At 32.1% G+C, this 26724-nt stretch overlaps 3 protein-coding genes across 8 annotated transcripts in view; 1 reads left to right on the top strand and 2 right to left on the bottom strand.

The window, feature by feature from the left end:
• Positions 1-14: 14 nt before the first annotated feature.
• Positions 15-1826, bottom strand: LOC110998470. Its single transcript, XM_022267140.2, has 3 exons — positions 1659-1826; positions 623-930; positions 15-237 (listed from the first exon to the last, which is right to left on the bottom strand). The coding sequence occupies exons 1-3, from the start codon at positions 1699-1701 to the stop codon at positions 169-171; spliced, it is 420 nt and encodes a 139-aa protein (XP_022122832.1). The 5' UTR covers positions 1702-1826; the 3' UTR covers positions 15-168.
• A 910-nt stretch (positions 1827-2736) lies between these two features.
• LOC110998449 (coiled-coil domain-containing protein 170) lies at positions 2737-12121 on the bottom strand. The gene is made up of 11 exons (XM_022267116.2): positions 12053-12121; positions 10558-10647; positions 9748-10486; positions 9504-9676; positions 9115-9315; positions 8705-8848; positions 7594-7698; positions 7103-7270; positions 5179-5429; positions 4290-4487; positions 2737-3573 (listed from the first exon to the last, which is right to left on the bottom strand). Exons 1-11 carry the CDS (start codon positions 12119-12121, stop codon positions 3489-3491), a joined length of 2223 nt encoding a protein of 740 aa, XP_022122808.2. The 3' UTR covers positions 2737-3488.
• A 3046-nt stretch (positions 12122-15167) lies between these two features.
• LOC110998447 (E3 ubiquitin-protein ligase Ufd4) overlaps positions 15168-26724 on the top strand; it is a 28246-nt gene continuing 16689 nt past the window's right edge. For 2 of the 6 annotated variants that reach the window (XM_045629580.1, XM_022267110.2), the window contains exons 1-21: positions 15168-15340; positions 16096-16120; positions 16216-16355; positions 16788-16903; positions 17131-17249; positions 17548-17687; positions 17880-18055; positions 18488-18618; positions 18686-18819; positions 19688-19956; positions 21024-21188; positions 21648-21783; positions 22010-22193; positions 22501-22569; positions 22953-23127; positions 23601-23831; positions 24008-24140; positions 24775-24905; positions 25549-25661; positions 25830-25959; positions 26181-26321. In XM_045629580.1, the coding sequence (XP_045485536.1) occupies positions 16216-16355; positions 16788-16903; positions 17131-17249; positions 17548-17687; positions 17880-18055; positions 18488-18618; positions 18686-18819; positions 19688-19956; positions 21024-21188; positions 21648-21783; positions 22010-22193; positions 22501-22569; positions 22953-23127; positions 23601-23831; positions 24008-24140; positions 24775-24905; positions 25549-25661; positions 25830-25959; positions 26181-26321 (2833 nt within the window). In that variant the 5' untranslated portion in view covers positions 15168-15340; positions 16096-16120. Of the gene's footprint in view, positions 15341-16095; positions 16121-16215; positions 16356-16787; positions 16904-17130; positions 17250-17547; positions 17688-17879; positions 18056-18487; positions 18619-18685; positions 18820-19687; positions 19957-21023; positions 21201-21647; positions 21784-22009; positions 22194-22500; positions 22570-22952; positions 23128-23600; positions 23832-24007; positions 24141-24774; positions 24906-25548; positions 25662-25829; positions 25960-26180; positions 26322-26724 lie in introns of all 6 variants that reach the window. The other 4 variants (XM_022267113.2, XM_022267109.2, XM_022267112.2 and 1 more) reach the window with 3 other exon arrangements.

Raw genomic sequence — 26724 nt, 5'->3', positions numbered from 1 at the left:
CATATGAATTGTAGACCATTTCATAATTTTTATTTCGTTTAAAATATACACATTTAATAATTTAAAAGATATTTAAAACATTTTACAATATTAGAAAATTACGTAAATCTTTTGCCAAATACTTTTTTTTATAAAAGCGTCCTGCGCAAAATACTTGACTATATAATCTTACATTCCAATGTATGGGTCGTAACCATGAGGTATTGCAGGGTACTGTGAATATGGCGGATCTTGCAACTGAAATAAAGAAAAAAACATGTCAAATAAATTGAAATTTCTTTGTGTCGCATTGTTTGGTATTTAAAGGAATTTTAAAGGTCATTCGATGTATACACTTAGGCTTTCACTTTAACGTTGATCCACATAAGGTTAAAATGTAACCTAGACCTTGAGTATCATGTTTAATTGTACTCTTGTAAAGAATGTGATACTGATGACTGATTGATTTATCAACAATGTGATACTTATACAATTGTAGAAATTGTAATAAAAAAATTAAATCACTGTTAGTTTAATGTTGTAATATTTTTCCGTTCTGATCTCTGATATTTGTTAGTACTACAGAAAGTTTATAAAGCTCCTCGCCAAGTTAATTTGTGTAATAATTAATTATAAAAATTACCTGATATTTAATATGTTTGTCCGTTTTAAACGCTTCCAATTTTTCTTTTTTTTCAAGTATTTTATTCACAAACAATTCCTTCAGTTTAAGTTTCGTGGTAAGCAAATTCGCCACTAGGGCTTTGTTAAATGCCTTTAATTCTTTGAATTTTGCTTTCAAAGCCCAAATGCCGTCATTAACCAAGCCTAGATTCCCAGTGTGTAAGTCTTCATCATCGCAATCATCATGGTACGGGGGTGTATCATATGCAGTTCTATGTAATTGCTCTTCATTTTCATTCAATTCAACGTAACGTGAGTTCGACATATCTAAGCCATAAAATGTATTATAAATTTGATAAGCGTTATTGTATAAAATAAATAAATCAGTGTCGCTACAACCTCTTTAGGTCTTGGCCTCAGATTTCTGAATCTGTTTCATGATCACTTTTTAAATCCAATAGGCAAGTAGGTGATCAGCCAGTGCCTGACACACGTCGTCAACTTTTGGGGTCTATGACATGTCGGTTTCCTCACGATATTTTCCTTCACCGTTCGAGCTAATGTTAAACTAACGTTATTCTATAGTTTCATTTATAATATGAACTGATTATATATTTTTTTAAATTGATAAATAAGTAGTTTTAAAAACTACTTAAGCTAAGGTTTTCAGTATTAAATAGTTTCAAATTACTTAATCTCTTTTATATATGTACTTTAAAATTATGGTTATTGTTGCATATTTTACTCGCGCTTAATAAATTATCTTTCAACATTGAGAGCAAACTGAACGTTAAACTAATTATGTAGCATATGATACCATTCTTATTACTGCAAATATATACATATTTGAAATGCTTAGATCCTTTAAAGGGAAACATAATTGTACTACACTTTGTTAAACACATGTTATACTTAAAGGTTAGGTAAATCAGACAATATGGCGACAGCTAACGAAGTCATCATTTAATCTTTACTGCGAATACAAATTGCAATGAACACTATTTTACATAGTCGACTTTTGTAAATTATACCAAAAATAAAGATATTTAACTTACCGGAATTAAAGATTAAAATCAGAATAGTTGTATACAAGAACATAGCTAAGATTGAACTGAGGCAATCGGATATAATTCACAATTGGTCACATATGATCAGAGTACCCTACCCTCAAATTTTAATCAATAAAATGCTTCTACCCCCACAGTTGTTACCACAAATAACTATTATTGATGGCCGATTAGTTTATTTTCTAATATAAAAACTATTTTTCATTAATTAAGAATATTGAACACACATTTACTTATTAATTTTCTAAACATCTTTGTGGATTTTTTTTGTAGAAATAACATTCATTTAATGGTCTAGCTTCGTACGTCTGGAAATTTATTTGATAAAATGTTGTAGAAGCCAGGATAATACTTCATTGTCAGATGGTGACATAAAATTACAAATCTTGTAAATTACCTTTTACATATATGAAATACAATGGTTTTAATCATTTATTAGACCTAAATTACTACTTTTTGAATAGATAACAATAAAAATACTTACTACTGTACCTTATTTCAGTGGGGCTTTAGACTTACATTAAACTACCAAGCGTGTAAAGTTACTACATAAAAGTGTACTTAGCGATACATCATTATCAATCATTAAATTACATGTGTATAATAATGACTAAATAAACCATTCCACTAACAAATTGCTAACAATAGGAACTCAAAGAAATTTTCATTATTAACATTTGATTAATTGTTAACATTCCTTTAATTTTATTGAATAAAAAACGAACAATAAAAATGTATAGTACAAATAAATAAATTCAGCGTAACGACATTACTAAAAAACAGATTTTAACATTGATTTTTAACCAATTATTAAAAATACAATGGGAGCGAGAACTCAATAAATAATAATTATACTTTGTATTTTATAAACGTGCGTTATATAAATCATAATCACTATTTATTGCTATTATATATTAATACACTATTATTTATTACGAAATTAAAATTAGTTGTTTTTCTATTTGATAGAGATAGGCTACTAAACCAATTTGTTATTATAACACAATTTAATTCTAATTGCATTGTTCTTATAAATAATGAACAAAAAAATATTAATCAAGCTTATAGTAAGTAGCATATATATGTTTACAATTATTTTCTAATGTTCTTGATATTTATAGGCCACGATAAATTTAAAAAAAAACAACTTTTATTGAAAATTGAGATCATTTTGCCTCTTGAATTTATACAACAGGCTGTAATGCGATTTCATTTTAATAAATAATTATTTTGCTTAGATTACGTGTCAATGTTTGGTGACATTTCCTTCCGCGTTTTAATTACATCCTTGATACACCCAACTTTGTACTTGTTCAAAATACTATCAGTATCTAACACGTAATTATTTTAATTAACGATTTATTTTAATTTAAAGTGCTGAAATACTTTTCATATTTCTTTTCAAATCTTCAAATAAAGCTATTGGAAGTTCAACTATTCTATTATTTTAAAGAGCAAAATATAAAGACGAGCAAATAGGCATTTTAGGCAGTCGTGAGTTGCCTTAGCCTGTATTTCACCTTCTACCAAGTAAAAAATACGCCCTTCATTCTCGATAAAGTGGCAAAAATATTTTTTGAAGATGTTTTAAAAATTAAAGAAACATATCAACAAAATAAAATATGAGATCTTTGATTAACTTTCTCTAGATATTGTTAAAGCACGATATTTCTAAGAGCTACCTTGAAACATTAAACAATCATACATTATTATCAATTTAATGAATAAGTAATGACGTATAGAAAATTGAGTTTTTCATGTGCGCCTCTTCTTCAGCCAACATCTGCAAGACTAGAAGCGGGCGCGGCGTCGCGACTGTCACAAAGGGGCTCGACTCTTGTATAATTCGTCCTCAAGGTCGAACGCGGGATCCGCGTAACCAGAATCGTCGTAGCGGAGGGACCTATACAACAGTAGCTTTTACTATTTTTATTTATTTATTTATTCACACTTTGTTGCAAAAAAAACAATACATAAAAATTACAAGGGATGCAACGGGCGGCCTTATCGCTATCTATATTCTATATAAGCGATCTCTTCCAGCCAACCCTAGTAAGAAAAAAAATATGAATAAGTGCATAACCAGAATTTATATAAAAAAAATATATATTTATCTATAGAACCTTAATCTAGAGAAAAACTAAAAAAATGGAATATTAATAACTAACCAAAACTAAAAAGCTAATGATAATGTAATAGAAAAGAAGAGGAGATACAAGAATTATACAGGTCACGATGGATCAAGATATGATAGGACGATAGGGAGTTTTATCGAACTAAAGTTTGATAAAGTATTAAATTCTTACTTATTTACAGAACGCGTAAAGATTTTTGTAAACAGATATTCGTATTCAGTTATTAGTACTACAAAATACTCATCAATGCACAGATTTGAAAACTTTGACACTATTAAAATGGATTAAAATAATAAAAGGCAATATGAATGACAGCTGACATTTACGGTATTAACTACGTGTTAGTTTGAGACGACAGATTCGAATAGTTCTGGAATTTTCCGCGAATTATACGAATCACGCACGAAAAACATTAGAAGTGTAAAAATATAAACGCGTTTCAATCGCGAGTACAAGTAAGCCTAAAAATATTACTAGGTATTACCTATCAGGTGTCCTCGTCCTACACCTAGAAGGTGGAGGTGATCTTGAGGAGGCCCTCAATAAGGCAGGGTCGTCGTATCGTCGAGAAACTGTTGTGAAGTCGTGATGAGCATCTATTAACTTCTGCAGTCGAGATACCATCTCAAAGTCTGACACAGAAGATGGTACGAGTATGCCTAGAAGCTTTGCTATCGAGTGCCTGAAATTCAATGCACAGTTACAACTAATGTATAAACTCTCTACTTTGTATATCTGATATATTAAACATGTTATACAGTCATTTAGGTTTCATTGATTAAAGTAAACCATGTCATATATAATGCATTTTCGACATTATAGTGACTAGTACTACAAATTGTAACTTACTTAATCTACCCATTCTAACGACAATTACAGCGAACATAAATCAAACAAAAACATAAAAAAATACAATTCAAATACACGTCCATCTACAATTTTAAGTAATAGTAATTTACTTGTTAAAAATAATTATTCGCCTAACAAAGCGAATAAGGTACCCGATTGGCGTATAACAACGGCTTTTTTTAATTTATCAGCCCACTACTAGTACTTTATTAGATACATATATCAGTGTAATATGTTACGTACCGGGAATATAGCAGGATATACATATAAAAGGTGGACTTAGTAACTAAATGGATTACCAAAGGGAAGAAGGAGAAGAGGGTAGAATAAATAGAAGCGGTAGCATGACGCGATGTGAAAGAAAGCCTTATACAGATATTTGTTAAAAGGTTTTTAAACAGGTTTCGATCGACAGTACTGAAGGTAAGATATAGGATAGGAGGACAGATAGGATAGCTTTTATTATTATTAAAACTTATATATTTTATTATATTTATGCTCTTATAATATTATATTACTCATACCTAAAGCTTTGCAATTGTGCCTCCCGCCTCTGACATTCCACAAGTGCCTCCTTGGTCCTGGCTAGGTCATCTCTTAGAATACTTAATTGGTGCTCGGTACTGGTTCTCTCTTGTTCGAAGGTCTCTCCAGTAGCTCGTACTTGGTCTTTCAGAACGCTGACTTTGCGATTATACCGAGCTCTTAATAGTTCAGCTTCATCTATCTTCTTTTGCAGCTCTTCTATCTTTCTTGCTCGTTCAAGCGATGTAATCTGTTAGGTGCAATAAACCCAGTGGATACCTAATATATTTGTTATGTTTAACTGTTTGCTAGTGGCAATCTTTCGTTAATATTGTATACACAATGCAATACCACTAATATGACAAAATATTACAGAATTATTATTGTACTTAAAGGCTATCGAGTAGGCTTTAGCAAATTTATGGTAGAGAATCAGATAAATTATCGCGCAGGTAAACGGTTCGCTACAATAAGATTTACACAAAGTAATTACTTTAACCTTCTAGAAAATATTCCAGTAAATCCACTTCGAGTAGTTTATATGCTGTTATTAACTAAGTATAACGCAAATCGATCAGAGTATAGCGAGACTAGCCGATATCTTGATGTTGATGGGTTAACGACTTTGTTAACATCCGGGTTCTATATTTAAAATATCGATCAGAATATACTCGTATACAACAGTAGATAAAAAAAGGGATTCTAAAAATGCACTTTTTATACAAAAGAACTATGTTGTTGGAGCTCCAGCTAGCATATTGACTACGATATGTACGACACAACTCTTATGAAGAAATCTGAGACTAAGATTGTATTCTTTATTTTATTATTATTATTAAATACATATTTATGTAGGTATTCGTAAAATTCATAGAAATTTAACTGATTATCATACGTATGTATCTAAGCTATGTTAGTCTAGACTCTAGAGGCTTTGAATCTTGAGGTCATAGGAAATGCACCGATAAAATGCAGACAACAAACACTGCTGCAATGTTTGTAAGGTGGAGAATAAATATCAAGGATAAATCGAAACTATTAGAGACGATTTATCCCTTTTGTCATAAATAAAGTTTTTATTATTTATTATGAGTATTATTATTTAAATTATGTTTACAGAAGTCTGTAAAAAAAACGGAATCCATAAATGTTTGTTACATTATTTATAGATACAAATAAATAATAATTCATAGGTGCAATCTATTGCGGCTACATATTCGCGGAATCGTGACTGATTATCGCATAAATACTTCCTTTTAATAGTTTTTTGTCTCTTTTATCTTCTATAAAAAAGAATGTACTTTTACCTTATATATACGTTGCTCTGTTTAATCAACTTAGTTATCATACTTCCGCATTATCGATAAATATGTATGCTGATTACTTTAATTACAGTTTTTATAGTACAATGTAAGTTATTTACTTGTCAACTTATTAAAAATCACTGTTAGGAGCTGAGATTGCTTTGACAAATCTGTTTTTCATTCATTTTGGGCATTTAATTCGGGCTGGTAAAGAAATTATTTATTTATTTATTTGCTCAGGTATAAAAAGACACATGCGAATGTAATTACTTTAATATATATATATACATATATATATTAGTATATTAGCAATTACTCAAGCAATCTGTCCCTTGTCTTCGTTGGTTCGCTCCAGTTCGTTAATTGTCGACAACGATGGCAGCTGTACTCAAGGAAGCATCCAATTTTTTATACAAAGTTCGCGCAATTATATACAAAACCGACAAGAACAACATTGTCATGTTAGTAGGTTGACATACTTTCTTTGAAACATTATTAATGAATAGACATACATAGGTTTGCTCCATGGCCCATAGGAGAGATGCGGGGCACGTTGCTAATGGTGTATTCATCTCTAAACTATTATATTTATTAATATGTTAAATATATTTTATAGTACCTTGTATTCTGCAGCATCAGCAAGTTGTGCATTAAGATCGCGAAGTTGGGAACGAGCATCACTCAGTTGGACATTAAGCTTGTCACACTGGCGAGCTAGCTTCTTGCTACGGCCGATTGCTTCATCCCTTTCAGCTTGAAGCACGGCTCGAACTCGAGAAGACTCGTCCTAACAATTTATCCCATTATTCATAGTTACATGCCGTCTCATTCACATAAATTGACGGAAAGAGACGAAATATAAAACTTATATATAATAATGTGAGTGCAATTAAAGTGAATTAGTTCTTATGGGGTTAAGGGGGTAAGTTTTGTTGTACTTGTTTTGCGATTAAATTACATATAAAATTCATGCAGAAATCTAAATATAACGAAATTTATAACTCTGAAATTAACTTGTCTACAGTGTTCTGAGGACTTCTTTGTTTTTAATATTATATGTATATATCCTTGAATAATTTAATAAAAGTTATCTAAGAATACTAAACCTACCTGAACACTCAGCTTCCGACGCAGTAAGTCTAAATGTAAGTCTTTCCTCTGAAGTTGCTCCCTTAAAATACGTATTCGACGTTGAAGTTGATAAACGACTGCGGTCTGAAATATTTTTGATACTTTTTTTTCAAGAAACTAATTTCAACTAAAAAGTCATTATAAAGACCCTTTGAATTGTCGAAATAAAAAATAAACTTATGCACAGTACTACATATTAATATCACAGATTTAATTCAATGACAAAAGCGCAGAATTAAAATAAAATCTTCTCTAGTCTATGCTTATTCGAAGGAATGTATAAAAATAAGTTTTAGGAGTTTACATTATTTGTAAGTTTTTCTATAGCGGGAATAAATTTTATATATAGTGTAGAAATAATTCAACTAGAATTTTCGGACACATTTTTATAAATTACATGCATTATGTACGTACTAACTAATCTAAAACAATGAATCGATATTGAATTTATGTTACTAGATGACGCTATCTACGAGTTATTTTAATCAAGGCCTTAGATACGTGATAATTTAATTAGTTTAACTAGAGATTTTAATGAATTTAATTAATGTGCGTGCGTAACTTGTGTTTTATTAGAACTATAAAATTTACTGATGATTTTTAAGCATCTGTATTTTATGTTCCTAAATACGTGAATCCATTAATGCCATGCCAGTCTTACTTCTTTTAAATAGGGCAAGTCATGAAAAGATCTTTCTCTTCGCAGCCTCGGCAGTGTGCCATAGTATCCATAATATAGCAGCTATGTACAATACACATTTTATACTACTATTTGTGATATTTAAAAGAAATTTCTTAAAATTAAGATCATATAGTCAATATTAAATAAAAGGAAATGACCAGATAGTAAAAAGAATGATAAATCATGATTATTACGACATAGTTAAGTTGCAAAACATATTTGGTACTTAAAACAAAGTAAGTACTAACTTAACGTACTGTAAATTCTCTTTGCCTTAATACGAAGTATCTCGTGGCCTATCCTGGATATATTACAAGTTATTTAAAGTCGAGTAATGTTGCCATACTTGAATGTGACTGGAATAAAAAAGAATAATGTTTTTCCTTTCACTGAGTTACTGGAACTGACCTTGTCTACAATTTTACCGCTCTCGAGTCTCGCCAGTTGCTCGGCCCTATGTAAAATCGACTCAGTGTGGAGTTCTATACCGATGTCTTGTGTTAACTCATCCATATTGAGAGTTCGGCTGAGTCGCTCAAGGAATGCAACGAACTAAAAAAATAGTAGTACAGTTTATTTTTTGCGAAAGAAAACAATTGTTTATTTTTGTTTTTATTAATTGTTTTAGCAAAATCAATACATATACATATTAGATCGGAAAATAAATTTACGTCATAATTTTTTTCATTGATAAAACAATTGAATTGTCGTAAATACTTGTATTGGTATTTTCCTTAATTATTCAAGTTTGGCAAGTTTTCAAGTCAAATATCAATATTAAAATCACGAGGAAAATAATGTATCTTATACCAACTTACATTTGATTTATCTTTTCGCAAGTTATCTTTAGACAGTTCCAAAGCATTAAGTTCTGATTCAAGCTTATGCACTTTGGCTTCAAGCATGTTTCTTTCATCCTCTAAAATTCTCACGCGAGTCGAAGCTTGATCGTGCAAGTGTGCCGTCCTGCCTAGCTGTTGGCTTTCCAGGTTCAATTTGTCACGGAAAGCTTCGAGTTGCTAGTAAGATTTTATGAGTAAAGATTTATTATCAGATGAATCACAGAAACCAAAAAAAGCCCTCATATTTTTTCTACGAATAACTCAACAAATCTAAACAAATAAACAATATAATTAATTTGGAATAATTGGATAGAAGACATTGTAAAATAGTGAATATTTTATTTCAATTTATGTTATATACATACCACTGATTTATCTTTATTGTCGCTAAGTATTTCTCTAATTCGGTCTTTAATAGTACTCTCATGAGCTTCAACGAAGCGAGTTGGCAGGCTTAGCAGGATTGCAATAGATTCCATAGTATTACGGAATTCTGTTTGTAATCTTTGATATTTTTCATCTCGATGTCGTAAGTCCTCTAAAAATAAATAATTATGAAACAATTTAGTCACTATTACGAATTTTTTTATTTTATTAAATCCCACAAACCTTTTAACTGAATAATCATAGATTCATTTTGATTCACGTTATCTGTTACCACGTTTAAATTTTTCGAACAGTGAGAAAATTTTTCTCGAGCCTCATGCAGTTCTCTCTCTAAAACTCTATTGGATACCGCCAGTGACTCCTTTTCTTGTTTTAAGCGCTCAATATCAAGAAGGTGAGAAGAGAGTTGTCTTTGGATAATGTCTTTATCAGAGTTGGCCCTTTCCAAACTATCACGGCAACTGCGTAAATCCTGTTCGATGGTTGATAAGTTCTCCGTAGTGTTCATGCATTTGTTTTTTAATCGCGTTATATCTTGAACTAGTTCTGCTGCTTTTATAATTAAACTTTCAGGCGAATGCGTGTGAGTTGTGTCGCAAAACTCCACGTCCAAAGCCACAGACAACCTTCTAATGAGGTCATGAAACTGACACCGAGCATTTTCCTTTTGTTGTTCCTCATTATGACAATCCAACTCGAGAGACCTTAGCTTCTTTTCTAAATCTTTTATCTTTTCCTCACAATATCGGTTATCTCGCTGCAGGGTTTGAACTGTCAAATCGCTTCTACCTTGCGACGTTTGCAAATTACGATTGAACTCTTCCAAGTCTTGAATTTTCTTTTTGAGTGATGATATGATAGCATTCTGACGAGCATTTTGCTCGCGAAGATGATCTATTTCTACTTGTTGTTCCAGTATACGCTGGTCTCGTGACAACATTTGATTTTTTAAATCGCTGTTCTAAAAAAATATAAATGGTGTTGTTATTTGTTGAATAATGACTACGGTACAGAATATTGCACATAAAATACCTCTGAAATTAGTTTATTGCGCTTATACTGTAATCCCGCTAAATCACTCCTAAGAGCAGTAACTATATCATTGCCTATCTCAGGATCCATCTGAAAATTAAGCCGTAAGTGAAATAATATCTACGTCTAAGCATAAGTCTGATCTAATAAGTTTAGGCCGTGCACAAAATACTAAAATATCCTAATCCTTTGTTTTATAGTTCCAGAATATAATATAAAGAAATGATCTGTGGCTATACCTTGTCTAACAAAAAATATTATGAACTTACACAATTCCATAATAAAATACAATATGATTATTGGAGTCAGTTGATGTTGGCGTGCAAAAGACGACTAGGTATCAGGAATCAAAGTATTTTTACTATAGCGTGATAAGACATGCTATTTCAACCTCGCAAGCCAGCACGATATTTATGAGTTATATTACATATACAATATCCGTTGTTAAGGCAACTTATGTAACAGGATATTTAACTGTAAGTACTTAAATTATCTTTGATTTTGTTACTAAAAAAGTCAAAGAAAAAAAGTCAAAATCGTCATTAAACACCCAATTGTCCGGCGTGCAAGACAATGCTGCCAGCAATTAGAAAATCTAGGAGTTTGAAATTGAACGCAAGACGCATCTGGATAAGTAAGTTAGTAAGATAAGATAGTATACTATTTTTGTAGGATATTTAATCAAAAGGGTTAAAATATAAGATAATGTAAGAGAGATTTTTTTAATAATTTACCCATATCTGTTCAATGCTTATATCTTTATGATATTTGTGTGTTATACAGAATGATACTATGTATATCAACTTCCGGGTTCTCTAAAATTATATTAAAAAGATATTTACGACATATTTGTTAAACAAAATACTGGATTAGGTATATACAATAAATTGAGCTTCTTCTCTATACTATATAAGTAAAGCATCGTTTAGATTATTTATTACCAGTACAACAATTTATCTGTTTCTCTTGAAGAAGTGCCTTAGCTGCAATCGCATGATTACGCCAAGGATCATTACCATAATTAGCAATCATAAACGAAAATAGGTAATACCCGTGCTTGGTACGGCTAAGCGCATGTGATGCTCTTTAGATATTTTAAGGAATCAGGGAACATCTTTTGTTTGTTATATTTTAATATAAGAGATTATTGAAGTATGAAAAAATATATAACGGTAAAGGTATCGTATTGAATATGTTTCTTATTAAATATATATACAGTGTTAAATAAAATATATATTACTTATAACTAATGATGTTATTTTTAAATTAATCTCTAAAAAAAACAAATATATTATGTTGAATAATTTTGCATATACACATGTTTATAACAACGGCAACACTGAAAAGCTATCAATAGATTTATTTTATTTTTCTAATGCCTTAACATTTTAATATTTTTATGTACTTTGACGTTTTACATAGGTACTATTAAGCAAAACATGGGTACCTGTGTAGTAATGTTTTAGAACTTCTAAAAGAAACATTTATAGCATACCTCTGTACGCCTCAGCTCTTCATAAACTTTCCAGTCTTCTTGTTCTTCTTTACTTTTTTCTTCCTCCATTATGAAAGAATTCTCTAAGCTGATATATAAACTATACACAACCAATTCTTGTAACGTCGCGTTGCTATGAAAGTAAATTTGTAAACATTAAAATCGATTTTCAGCCTGCGCCGATTTTTGTTACAATGCTATGTGCTATACTTTTAATGTAATGTGTCTGTATAAAATTACGTAGGTAGTAGGACTACTACTCACTACTAGTTTACATTTTTGTAAAACATTATTAAGAGTTAATTCAAAGGTATGACTATGGTTAAAAATACATATTTTACAGTTAAAGAAATTCACTACGCTTCATAAAAAGATGCTATAATACGATGAACGAGGACAAACCGATATAATTAATTTTCCGCTATAACTAAACCTTATATGTCCATATACAAATATGTATTTATTAATATGTTTGGCATTTATTCCTGGTATTTCTACGAAAACATGACTTTAAAATGGGACGATGAATAAGCATTAAAATACTAACAATGTATTTATACGTCAATTAAATTAAAATTATGCCTAAAAATAATCATTAAAATTTCTGGTGTTTTGAACAAAAAAATATTTGAATCTAAATCAATCTAAGTCAATAAAAACAAATAATTAATAAGTATTTTGAGATAAAACAAATTAAAAATAAAATTACTCTAATTGAATGTATCAAAACACTAACGAGTTTGTTAGATTTAAATACACCATTTTTTATTTCTGTACAACGTGTTAAAAATATAATATAACACTACAAGCGAATAAAGAATTATAGCTGAATGTAAATAACTACATTTCTTTTGTTTTCTCGTGAATGTGCGTGATTTTATTTGGATTTTTTTAAAACTTGGTGTATTTTGCTTGATTAACGACCAGCTTATGTGGATGACTTTGAGGACGATGGGCCCGGTTAATGTTTTTTTTTTTTTAATATTATGGCCCGCACGGTTTGTGCATTGTGGCCCAGGGTCAAAACAGGGAAACGGGTAAAAAAATAAACGTAACGGATGGAACGGAATTAAGGAAAGGAAAATCTATAAAATAAAAGATCAATTCTTATAGAGATAGATATAAAAGGAGTGTAAGAAAAGATATTTACATATATACACATTCATAGGATCTAAATTTTTATATCATTACTTAAGATAAAAGCTGCTAAAAGTTTATATATATGTGGGTCCATTGTTGAAAGTATAGGTACAGGATATGGATGAAGGGAAAGGAATTTGAAGGGAAATGAGACCGTCGATAAGAGCCGACCGTTCGCGCCGAGAACAAACAAAAATGATGTGATTCAAATCAGCTTCAGCATATCCACATTCGCACATAGGGTTGTCAATAATATTAAACTTAGCAAGGTGAGCTGGGGTGCAGACGTGTCCCAGACGCATACGAGACAGTATTGTTGTAACTCTTTTACCGAATCTCAGTCTCCAAAACCAGGGCTTAATGGGTATAGAAGGTTGAATAGCACGATAATGGCGACCTCTTGAACGATCTTGATTCCAGGATTCAGTCCAGGAATTCCGGAGATAAATCCCAGAAAGAGCCATCAAGTCATGCGCATAGTTTCCAAAAATATCCACATCTCCACTATCCACTGCCTCATTGGCAATACGGTCGGCTTTTTCGTTTCCAGATATTCCACAGTGACCAGGAATCCATGCAAACGATACGGAATAGTTTTCTTTCAAACATTTCAATAGTAAGTTTCTAATTTCGGAAATGACAGGGAATTGATAATGTGATCCAAATGGGAACCGGGCTAGGGCATTTAAAGAACTAAGTGAATCTGTAAAAATTACAGTTTTTTGAAGTTTCAGTAGAAGGATGTATTCTATAGCTTTGAATAGGCCAATACATTCGCCAGTGAACACGGAGGATTCAGGAGGGAGTTTAGTTTTTTGGACAATATTGTAGTTAGAATGTATTACACCAACACCTACACATCCATCACTGGAATGTTTAGATGCACCGGTTAATGTTAAGTATTATATGTATGTTTTGTTTTTTTTATTGAAATAACTGTTTCTGTGGTACTTGAAATTGGTTGGGGGTGATAAATATACCCTCCCCCGACCTCAAAATCGAGGTATTGAATTGTAAGCCTTAACCCATATTTTTTATTTAGTCAAAGTCAAAAATAATTTATTCATATACCATGTTCATTTAAAGGATAAAATTACATTTGTGAGACATTTGTGAGAGGTTGAAAATTAGGCGGTAAGGGCGTATATTTGTTTTTATAGAACGGGGAACGGGTTGGAGGCTCATCTGAAGTTAAGTGATACCGCCGCACTGCGCACATGGACACTTATACTGCCACAAGGCTCACAAGTGCGTTGTTGGTCTTTTAACGTTCTTAACTTTTAAGAATATATATACCTACCTACTTAATTCCAAGAGATACTGTACAAAATATACCCTATTAGATATGAATTAGGACGTAAAAACCATTTATCAGATCTTGCAAGTAGCGCATACGTTTTCGGAAATAGTTTTTGTGTTAATTTATTCATCTTGCATAAAATAAGAAATTAGCAAAAACATTCATGCGTCAAAAACAAATTCAATCGCCTAATCGAGTTTGACAGATGATGACTATTGACTAGACCGTGGACAAACTCTATGGTTCCATAGTGTGGTCAATCGCAGCATAAGTTGATTTTAAATTATTATAAAATATGAATTATCGATTCGAAGTCGATAAAACATTTGGTTTATTACAAATTTCATGGCTTACGTTTCATCTGATAATAATGTTAAAAGGTAATTATTATCTAAATAAAACAGATAAATTTGCAGATGGATTATTACGTATCACGTAGTGAATGTGTTTTTTTTTTAATGGAGAAACTTTATTCGTCAAATTAATTGCTTTATGTTACATACTTTTCAAATGTAGCTAGTAATTGTTGGAAATAGTAAAATCAGTAATTAAATTTTAAATCTAAATAACCGAATTTTGTTTTACGCATTATTCGATTGTGTTAACGAACCGGTTACCGGTTCTGGGTATTGTATCCACTATTACCGGACATCACTACCTACAATGATGGCGAGTAGTGAGTACTGAGTAGGATGATGTATGACAGATGATGTTGTGAAAATCGTAGAAAAAGATGTTTCTCATGTAATTATTGAATTGTGTTCTAGTGAAAGTCGCATTAAACGAAAGAAAAATATTCGTAATATTTTCTTATTTTGATTTGATTTGTCAGTAATGGTCTAATAAAGGTAAATGTATTGACAGATATTTTCATTGTTCTACTTTGTCACGTTATAATTATTATGGTATATTGGATATTTATTTTGTGTATAAAAACATAACATGTGCATAACATCGCTGTTTCATACTTCCGTGGTTGTAATATCGGCACTCATTGGTCTTACTTATGTGATGCATTTGTGAAAGAGAAAGGGTCATTCTATTTGAAATTAACCCACTTTATATGCAATAATCGCTCTGAATCATCATGAAAACTATTATTTTTATTACTTTAAAATTATGTTGGTTTTTAGTACCTACATAGAATTAAATTGCTGCTAGAAATCATGATGTGAAAATATAGTTTTTGTTTTTCAATAAGGTTTAATTTATTATAATATTAATAAAATTTAAAAATAGTGCACATAATTATTCTATATAATTCTCACTTTTTACTATTACTTATGAAGTATACATAAAAAATGTGTAACTTGATATTGTAAATCTTTAAAAATTGTGATGTAATTTATATAAATTTATGTTGAAGAACTTTATTGTCCTTCATATTTCTTTTATAATTATTAATTTAAGGATAGTCAAAGATAAGAAATATTGCTAAGTATGACTCATATTTCATAAATGCACTGGATTTTGTTTATGGCAGGCTTACTTGTTGCAACATTTTGACTCAGAATCTAAGGCTTAGTTACAAAATTTGTCACTTGTGGTATTTTAACTAATAAAAACTAAAATTGAATTATAAATATCATTTGTTTTATTTTAGGAGCAAGGAACAAACTTCACCCAAGGTATTATTTTTTATAAATAAATTTTATATATTAATATGTCATGTTTAAATTACTTGTATATATTAATAATAAAATTTTTTTTTGGTTTTATTAAGATGGCTGAGGTGGATCCTGAGACCTTGCTGGAGTGGCTGTTGACAGGGCAGGGTGATGAGCGTGATATGCAGCTTATTGCTTTAGAGCAGCTTTGTATGCTCTTGCTCATGTCAGATAATGTTGACCGGTGCTTTGAAAGGTAATTTTATTCTTAATACAAAAATTATTAATAAACAATAAGTAATTCTCAATTCAATAAGTTAGAAATAAATCAAAATTATCTAAATATAGTTAAATTAATTTAATACATGCTCTATTGATGTGTTACTCTGTACTTAACTCTTAGCAAAATAGTAAATATTTTTCCTTAAGAATTACTTACTTATGAATTTTAAATATAGATTCTTATTGATTATGTCTTTGTTTTTGATTTTGTCAGTAATCAATGGGATTTTTTATTGATGCAAATCTGATAATGCTATGTTGGCATGTTGTGACAGTTATGTATAAATGCCATAACATTTTATGTAATGTTTAGTGTTGTTGGCATTGTATCTCTGGGAAGTAATTTGTATAGTATCACCATAATGATATGGACTAACACCACAACTAAATTATATTTGAATTACAGCTGCCCTCCACGAACTTTCTTACCGGCTTTGTGTAAAATATTTCTTGATGAATATGCACCAGACAATGTATTAGAAGTCACGGCTAGAGCAATAACCTACTATTTGGATGTATCAGGTCTGTTATCTATGGTTAATTGGTTTATTCATTGTTGATATGAGTTGTTGTTTTATTAATTTTATATTATCAATTTTCAATAAGTATGTTTTTAGAAAAACTGGTGGCTGTATGGTCTATAAATGTTTCTTTATTATTGTCTACATCGTCCATTAGCATCTGATATGATTCTTAAGCATTATTTTACATTATGCACTAATTTATACCAAAGAATTTATATTTTGTAGCTGAATGTACCAGAAGAATTGTAGCTATTGAAGGTGCAGTAAAAGCAATATGCAGCAGACTTTTGACTGTGGATCCTAACAATAGGACTAGCAAAGACCTTGCTGAACAATGCATCAAGGTTTGTCAAGTGTTTAAATTTATGCAAGTGTAACTGGAAGCTAACAGTTGCTTTTTATTTATATGCTGTTTGCTGTTAACATAATTTGAAAAGTGTAGTCTAAACTTCGTAAAACTTTTGACTGACCTCTCAAAAGAAAGAAATTATTAAGTTTAAAATTTAGTCTGTTCCATTCCATTCCAATTTGCCCGTCTCATCTCATTCATTCTAACTATCAACTTAGAATATTTTTTATATGCAGGCAAGGTTAAGTTTCTTGGTAACACAGTTTAATTTTTAAGCTAAATGACATTTGCAGGTTTTAGAGTTAGTATGTACCAGAGAACCTGGTGCAGTGTGGGAAGGTGGTGGATTACCAGCTGTACTACATTTTATTACTCATCACGGAACCTCTGTACACAAAGACACATTGCATTCAGCTATGGCTGTTGTTTCAAGGTAATATTCCATAAGGTTATTTAGAATGATCAGGTTAAAAACATGTAGCTATTATTTTACCTATTATATGAAATCTTGTTCTTATTATAAATAGTTAATACGTTTGTGACTAAATGTGTTTTTTTACTTGAAAACTATATTTTATACAGATTGTTCCGACCTTCTAAAGTATGATTTTCCTATTGTATTCAGAGTCTGCGGTAAGATGGAACCCGGTGATGCCCGTGTTGGTGATGCAGTGAGTTCCCTCTCCTCTCTTCTACGCCACAGCGATACACGTGTAGCCGATGCGGCCTTACGATGCTTTGCGTCACTTGCGGACCGATTTGCGAGAGCGCACGCCGACCCGGCACCTCTAGCCGAACATGGTACGGGGTTATTTTAATAGTAACACGTCACGCATATAAATAATAGTTTATTAGCAATTAATTAGAACTTTTGTATTGAGGTTTTTAGGTCATTGTTAAACGATTAAATGGATAAGATGTTATCGAATACATGTTTTTTAGAATGCGCCCTTAATACATTCAATTTATTATTATGATTGCATTAGGTAAGCTGAAGAAGTTTCGACCTTTCTATTAGAGTTACAAGATATTGATGATTCATAAAAAACATGACTAATGCTAAATTGGACTTAGTGTTGTGTAGTCCATGGCGTTAGTGTTAAGTACACATGGGTTAGAAGTCGAAAGTCCTAGGTCAGATTTCAACAGAAAAATAATTGTCTCTTGGTGGCCACAAATTACCACCTGTCTTCGATAGGTTTTAGAACTTGATTGTTATATTTTTATATTCAGGCTTGATTGAAGAGTTGGTACATCGTCTGGGCAGCACCGAGAATAGCGATGACAAATGTTCAGTGCCATCTGTATCTACCACTGTCAGTCTCTTAACCACGCTGTGCCGTGGCTCTGAACAAATCACACATGTATGTATAAATTTATTATAAGAATTAAGATTTTTTCATATAAATATTAAAATGTTTTTTGTTTTAGGATTTAGTACGCCTGGACCTTTGTTCAGCTATAGAAGCAGCAGTTCAATCAGATGAACGCTGGAGTTTGGAGTGTATGCGTTTGGTGGACTTATTACTCGTACTGCTCTGCGAAGGGCGTCAAGCTATACAAACGTAAGTTGAATACATAATGGTATTTTTTCTACAAACAAAATGAATAAGTATTTTTATTAATATAACAGTGGGCAAACGGGCAGGAAGCTCACCTGATGTTAAGTGATATCGCCGCCCATGGACACACTCAATGGCAAAGGGCTCGCAAGTCTGTTGCTGGCCTTTGCAGTACAATTGTGTATCTAAAGTATGATTTTTCATTTCGTAGAATTCTGACAGGAGAACTTTGACCTATTCGAGTGCAATAAAAAATAATATGCTACGTATTTTTTATGTTTTACCACACAAAATTGTAACAAATACATATTTCAATATCACGGATAATATATTGTATTAACGTTAATTATTTTATTTTATTCTTTTGCTGGCCTACAATTTATTAAATAACATGTTATATATTACTCGTATTGATATTGAAAAGGACTCGTATTTAGATTTTAGGCCTGATATAGACTTAGTTCTGACATGTCAAAAATGGTAGCTGTCAGATTTAAACATCAGAGTACTTACAAACTTTAATTCAAACAAATGGACAATATGGTCACGCTTACTATCGATTTTTATGATTGTATATACCTTAAATCTATTAATATATTATTAAGGACACTATTGTACCCAAATAAATAATAATAACCATATGGACTTATGATTAACTGCTTAAATAATTACATTATTATTATTTATCGAGGTGTCCGCTTAGAACATTGATTCTCTGCTTTCTTAATACATATTTTAAGCAAAAATAAATGATTAGTTTTTTTCTTGGTGTATTATATTACTATATATAAATAAGGAATGCAAAATTTAATTCTTGGTACATAGCTTATAGCAAGATTTCTTTGAATGAAGCATCTAAATTTGCTTACAGTGGGTTAAACCGCCACAGTTCAACTGCCGCAAGCAGTAGTTCCTCGGTAGTGGGGTCATCAAATGTGTCTGCAAGTGGTGAGGGGGTGAGGGACAAGTCTCACCGGCAGCTGATCGATTGTATAAGGGGTAAGGACACCGATGCACTCATGTCAGCTGTCAATACTGGCGCGGTGGATGTCAATTTTACCGATGACGTGGGACAGACTCTTCTCAACTGGGCGGCAGCGTTCGGGACGAGGGAGATGGTGGAGTTTCTATGTGAAAAAGGTATTTGGCTCTGAATGTGGTAAAGCTTTTGATTACACTAAATATCTTATTTTAAGTAATAAATCTCCGAAATACCTAATGTCATGAATCAACTTGACATAGGACTGTAAATTCAATTCGCTAACGGATAATGTAATTTATTGAATTACTTTGCTGGGTACACACAATAATTCCGTTCACATTTCCTTCCCGGTTTGGTAAAATATTCTTTACATATAAGTTGAATTCCACCAAAACTAGACTTACTAACAATATATTATTATTTTATGCTCTCAAACACAACACTTGTTAAAATGAAGACAATCAAATACTTATCTAACATATGTATTTTCATATATATTTTCTAAAAATGACATCAGAACTTAAGAAGGCATATCGCTAACCAGATCCATACACATTCCTCATAATCGTATAAGTAATATAGTAAATATTTAACAATGCAAGGTTGCTAAAACAACTCGGCGAAAAGTTTCTATGGATTTGCGTGAGTCATTGCTCATGACAGTTTTATTGTAAACCCGACACAATCTATTAACTTGACCATTAAACGATGAGCACGAATGTAAGACGGGCGTGTAGAATGGACCACACCCATTGTTTTTTTTTTAACTTTAGCGTACCGAGATCGGACCGCCAAGAGACTGATGAGTGTGGATCTAGCTTAATTTTCAATGATATACTCTAGTATAAAATACTTGTTCATTGCTCTATTGAAACTACGCATTATTTTGTAATTTGGTTGAGAGATTAGCTTAAGCCGATTTTTGATTTAAAAATGTAATTAATATTGCACGTAAGTAATTGGAAGTACTTACATTTGGATCGCTTAACTACTATTTAAAAATGTATTGTATTGTTGGATTTCAGTTACGAGAAAGGCCATATAAGATTAAATTGACCTAATTAACTGTTCATGCAGTGTTTTCAGATAAACAGTTATATTTTTGGACAGTGTTAGCCCTGTATTCTCAATAGATTTATCCAACTATGTGGCCATTAATACATATGCTCTTAAAGTTAGAAAAGCATCACGTGCCATATAAAATTTGACTCTGTATTTTCTTCAGGGGCCGATGTAAACCGTGGCCAACGAAGCTCTTCTCTCCACTACGCAGCATGCTTTGGTCGACCTGCTATTGCCAAAGTCCTCCTTCGGTATGGAGCCAACGCCGACCTTAGAGATGAAGATGGAAAAACCCCTCTCGACAAAGCGAGGGAAAGGCACGATCAAGGTAAACGGACCGGTCAGTTTTGCATTTTCATTATCACTTATCCTCTAACCCTATAAAATCGTACCTCGAACTCACCTTGCCCTATATAATTATCTGAGTTCAATAATATGTTAATGTTAGTTCAGATTGCATAATTATACAAACTTGTTTTTTTTGGTCTTCATATGTTAAATCCCGTTTATGCACCAATCGATGTGTTTCTTCTATGTGTAAATTATCTAACACATGCCCGTACGGTGAGGCCAAACAATATGAGGAAATCATGGAATCGGAGGCCAAGGCTTATAAAAGATATTATTTTTTGTTAACTAATTTACAAAAGTTTCGGTGTACATAAAAAAAATATAGACTAGTTCTAATAATTAAAAGTATAGACATAATTTTTTTACGTATTTTGAAGAGGTAACCTAATCTTTAGGTTTTGTAACATTTTTAATCTCCACTATTTTACAAAAACAGGTCACCGTGAAGTGGCAGCCATTTTGCAATGCCCCGGAGAATGGCTTGTCGTAAGCAATCAAGATTCGCCGGCTTCATCCAACGATGATGATTTCCCAGACACCGGTGATAAAGAAATGGCTGCAATCTATTTAGAGTAAGTTTAATTGCTTATCTTACATATCAGCGCTGTGATACTTTTTTGACATTCAACACCTTTTGTCTTCAGTCACCGTGACCACGCACGCTGTAAAGCACGCGAAACGTCGGTTAAATTTAAAATTATGTTTAAATAATTACCTATAAGTTTACAATAAACCATAAATTCAATCCGTTAAAAAAGTGTTTTTCTTTAATCAAAGCTATTTAAAATTTATTTTCAGTCGTCTAGTGCCAGTGTTTTGTTCGCGGTACATAGCAGCGGGCGGCGTAGGAGTAAAACGTGCGTGTTTATCGCTCGTACGCAAAATGGTGCACTACGCACCCTCACAACGTCTACGTACGCTATCCACGCCCCGAACTGCGTCGCTTCTGACGAGGCTCATAGCAAGAGTCCTCGATACGCAGGTATAATAATATATATTTTTTATAATATTTTTTCTAAATGCGCTTTATATACAAAAGTACTTGAAATAGTCAATTGAAATTAGAAAATAAGCGATCTAATTGGTATATTAAGAAAATAACATGAACTCATACGGATCAAATAAAGAACTTCCTTTGTAAGCTTTTGGAAGTATAGTCCATGTTTGATGGACGGATTCGAAAAATTGGTCTACACGCCTTTATTTATCGGTTCAGAACTACTGTTCATTTAGAATACGATATAATATTTCATAGCATGTATAGCCATCAGTAATTTCTATACAACTAGGAGGATCTCGATAGCGGACGTCGAGCACAGTCGCGGTATCTGCGCAGTCGCTATATCCGCCCGCCCGTGGTAAAGTTACGATGGTGTGAACGCTCCTTCCTTTTATTGTATTAATACCTTGCACGGGTTGACTCCAAATATTTAATTCAAACGATATAAATTCGTGTTAATTTGTTGTAAATAAATACGCTAGACCCATTAACATATTTTTGTCATTCATGAATCATAACTAAAAAATCGATGTATAAAGCAACACACCATCGAATTTTACCCGCATTCAGTGAATGTGCCCTTATCATTGAAATTCATTTTAGATATTAGAAATGTTTCAATTTTTAATTTTAGTATTTTATCCTTGCATGCTCTATAAATTATGACTTTAATAGTCTTTTAATTTCTTTCGACTCTAATTTTGCGCGAGTGCTATGGATTTATATATTTCGTTTCCCTAGGATGATGATGATGGACATTTAACAGTCCTTGGTATAGCAGAAGAACTAATGGTCAAGGCGGCCGATATCTACTTGGAGCAATTTGCAAGATTAGGCGTTTTCAGCAAAGTGGACGCGTTGGCTTCCGCCTATCCACCGCCTGCGACTGAGAACAATGCTGCTGTGATAGCTGCAGGTTTGTTCTTAATAAAAATATATCATATTACAAATTTGTCTAATTTTATATAAATATATTGAAATAAAACATACATATTGACGCGTATATAAGAACTAAAAACGAAACGGCAAAACTTTAAACAATTAAACAGATAAAATAAAAAACACAAAACAAATTGAAGAATTTATTAATTAATACAAGTTTATTGATTTGTGATTTTGTCAAGTTGAACAAAAGCGTATATTTTAATGTCCAACGTTACATGACAATATATACATATATATATATTTATATAATAATACCCTTTATCATTTTTTAATTGTGTCATATTGTGGTAATGCACATTGAAGCGACACTCGTAGATGATTTCGTTGCCGGCGTAATTAAAGTATCTTTATGGAAGGCCTTGTTCGCCAATGTATAAAAATCAGTACAACATAGGCGGAAACCTCGGACCTTAGATTACAATACACATGATTTTATCGTTATAGGACCATCGAGCGAACAACCTGGCGAAGACGCATCCAGCCTGACAAATGGGACAGCGTACTCTTGGGGCGAATGGTCGTTGTGCCGCGGACGAGACGCCCTCTACGTGTGGAGTGACGCTGCGGCCCTTGAGTTGAGTACGGGCTCCAACGGCTGGTTTCGTTTCCTGTTGGATGGGAAATTGGCTACTATGTACTCTAGCGGCAGTCCCGAACATCAGACTGATAATACTGGTACGTTCTTATTCTGATAATAAGTAAAAGTATTGTGTGATATTGGAATCTCCTAATATTCAAGGGCATAAATTCGAATCAATAGAAGTAATTTAAGATGTTTTTTGGACAAAGTTCAAATGTTCAATTATCAATTTATTCAAATACTGTTAGCTGTATGAGTAATTATTTTTCAGAAAATCGTGGTGAATTTATAGACAAACTTCAGAGGGCGCGTGCGTCGGTGAAAACTTCAGTGCCCCAACCAATTCTATCTAAGCCAACCAATACAAAGCTTATACTTGGAAACTGGGTATTGTCATGTAAAAAGTAAGTTAATATTAAAGATATTGATTTTACAGTACAGTTATACTGACACACTGGAAAATAATAAATATAAAACAGTAATAAATAGGTCGGTGTGAGCCAAGGCTGGCTTAGGCTTTCTATTTTATAAGCTTGGCGATTTCCAGTATAGTATAGTAATAGTCAGAGTTAAATCATGGGAGTATAGCCAGACGTAAGCAATCTCTTCAACATTGCATTCATTCGTTACATAGCAATTAACGTAACATTAATTCGCTTATATTCTATTGTTAATATAGAGTAAAACAAAAATCCTCCATTATTTAAAGTACCCCGATGACTCTGGAACCGTATAGGTCTTGTCATTGAAAGCTATCTTGTCCAGGTCGATGCTAAACAGCTGTTTGCATGCCTTTAAGTTTCTGCGAGCACCCTGTAATCTTATCTAAACCTATATGTTTTATTAGTAACTGTTTTGTATTTATATTATGTATGTGTGTTGTGTTATATTGTATTAAATCATAATCCAGTGGCGTTACAAGAATGGTTATTTTCTCATCTGTTCCATTAGTAATTTTATCTTCATTGGCAAGTAGCTGATCAGGGTTAAACCTGCTAAATCTGGAATGAAATTAAGTTTCCTTATGGCTGTTTTCAGGGAGAAAGAACTTCACATACATAATACTGATGGGCAGCAGCAGACAACTATATTGAGAGAAGATTTACCTGGTTTTATTTTTGAGTCAAACAGAGGGACAAAACACTCGTTCACTGCCGAAACATTTCTTGGTGCGTATTTAAAATTTATTCACTATTTAAAACAGCAATTTATAAATACTGGAAAATTAAAATATTCACTATAAATACTATGATGGTTTTTGATTGTGAATATTAGTATAGGGTTAGCAATATAAAGAAACTAGGTTATGCTTTCGCTTTTTATGACAGAAGGCGACGTAGGCAGTCCTTACCATATGTATCCATACCAGATTGACCTGTCACAATGCTTACCATCTGGTCAAGTATACCAGCCTAACAGATGGTCATTGTCATCATCTCATGTCAGTCATGTCATGATATTAAGCCGAGACCACAAATCTATTTTGAATAGAATTTGGACAACTATAATTTTTATATGAAAAATTTTATTACCATTTGTATGTGTTAATTGTATTGTATAATACAGATGCATTAATATATCTAAAATATCAAATCGTAAAGACTCACAAGTGATTTGAGACCGGAATCCGCTGTGAAGTATGAAAAGTGAGTTAAAGAATGACAAGGCTATTTCAGTGCCTATTATTATGTTTTAATAAACAAATTAATAAAATCAATATCTCTCTCTATTCCCATTTTTTTCGATATCGATATAGAATATTAAATATAAATGATTTACGTAAAATATATTTTTTATTGTAATCTATTTTAGGTCCCGACCTAGCAAGTGGGTGGAATGATCGTCGGCCGGCTGTGACTAGCAATTGCAATGCGACTCAAGGACGTAGCCGATTCTCCGCTAAAACTGAGGCGCAGAAGGCTCAGGTATGTTAAATACATTTTATTATCATCAAACAAAAACAAATACTAACACAAAGTAACGTTCATAATTATTACACAAAACCTACTTGTGTTTACAAAATAATATAAATATATATTAAATATAATAATGATATTTGTGAAAAATGTATTATTTAATATATTTATTGTTAGGTTGGCGAGCGGGCGCGTGCGTTGTACTCGCGTCACTTGGCGAGCGCCGCGTGCAGACAACCACGTGCGCCCGTTGCGAGACTACGAGCCTTACTGGCAATGCTTTATAAAATCTCCACGGATGCTACTGGTACTGATTTTTATGTGTTATTTTTCTTTGTACAAAAAATAAAGAATATAATAAATTTATAGAATAAAACGCAGCCAAGAGGTCCTTGTGTTTGGTTTTGAGTAAACCATTAGTGTTTCGTATTTATAGACGTTCACTTTAAATCTATCAATGAAGAGGACTGTAATGTGTTTTTATCATAACTATGAATAAATTAAATTAATGTTTTTTTATGACTTTAGGTGATTGGAAGAAAGAGTTGCAAGAAACACTCAACCATCTGACAGAATTGTTATGTGGTGAGGAGCTGCTGTCTGCTTACGAATTGGAATCTTCAGGCTTGGCTCCTGCACTTTTGCAGGTTCTTTCACCACATCCTAGTGGTAAGTGTGGAATTAAGATATTTTAACTTTATCAAAATTTTCCCTATTATACAATATTAACCCGACAGAAGGTTATACTATTGTATTCTGTGAGTTAAGCGGTCTTAGCAACAATAGCTTTGAATTGTTTTTGTTGTGTGCCTTTTGGCTCCCGTGTTTCTAAAGTATTTGCGTATGTAAGTTAGACTTAACGGCGAGTCACGTTTTTTAATCATACACTTAGACAAGTTCCTATCTATCTGACTATCCTTTTAGTATTGATGCGTTGGGGTAAAAAAATACCCTTTGGAAAATAAAATCTTTCCTTGCGAACTTCACGTTATTTTGTTATGTCATATCTTTGATTTTCCTTTGTACATTTAAATTTAATAATCAAATGGTCTTTCTTTAATGTGAATTTAGT

This window comes from Pieris rapae, chromosome 9, assembly GCF_905147795.1.
Source record: "Pieris rapae chromosome 9, ilPieRapa1.1, whole genome shotgun sequence".
Taxonomy (NCBI): Eukaryota; Metazoa; Arthropoda; class Insecta; order Lepidoptera; family Pieridae; genus Pieris; species Pieris rapae.
This window is presented reverse-complemented; position numbering and strand designations above follow the sequence as displayed.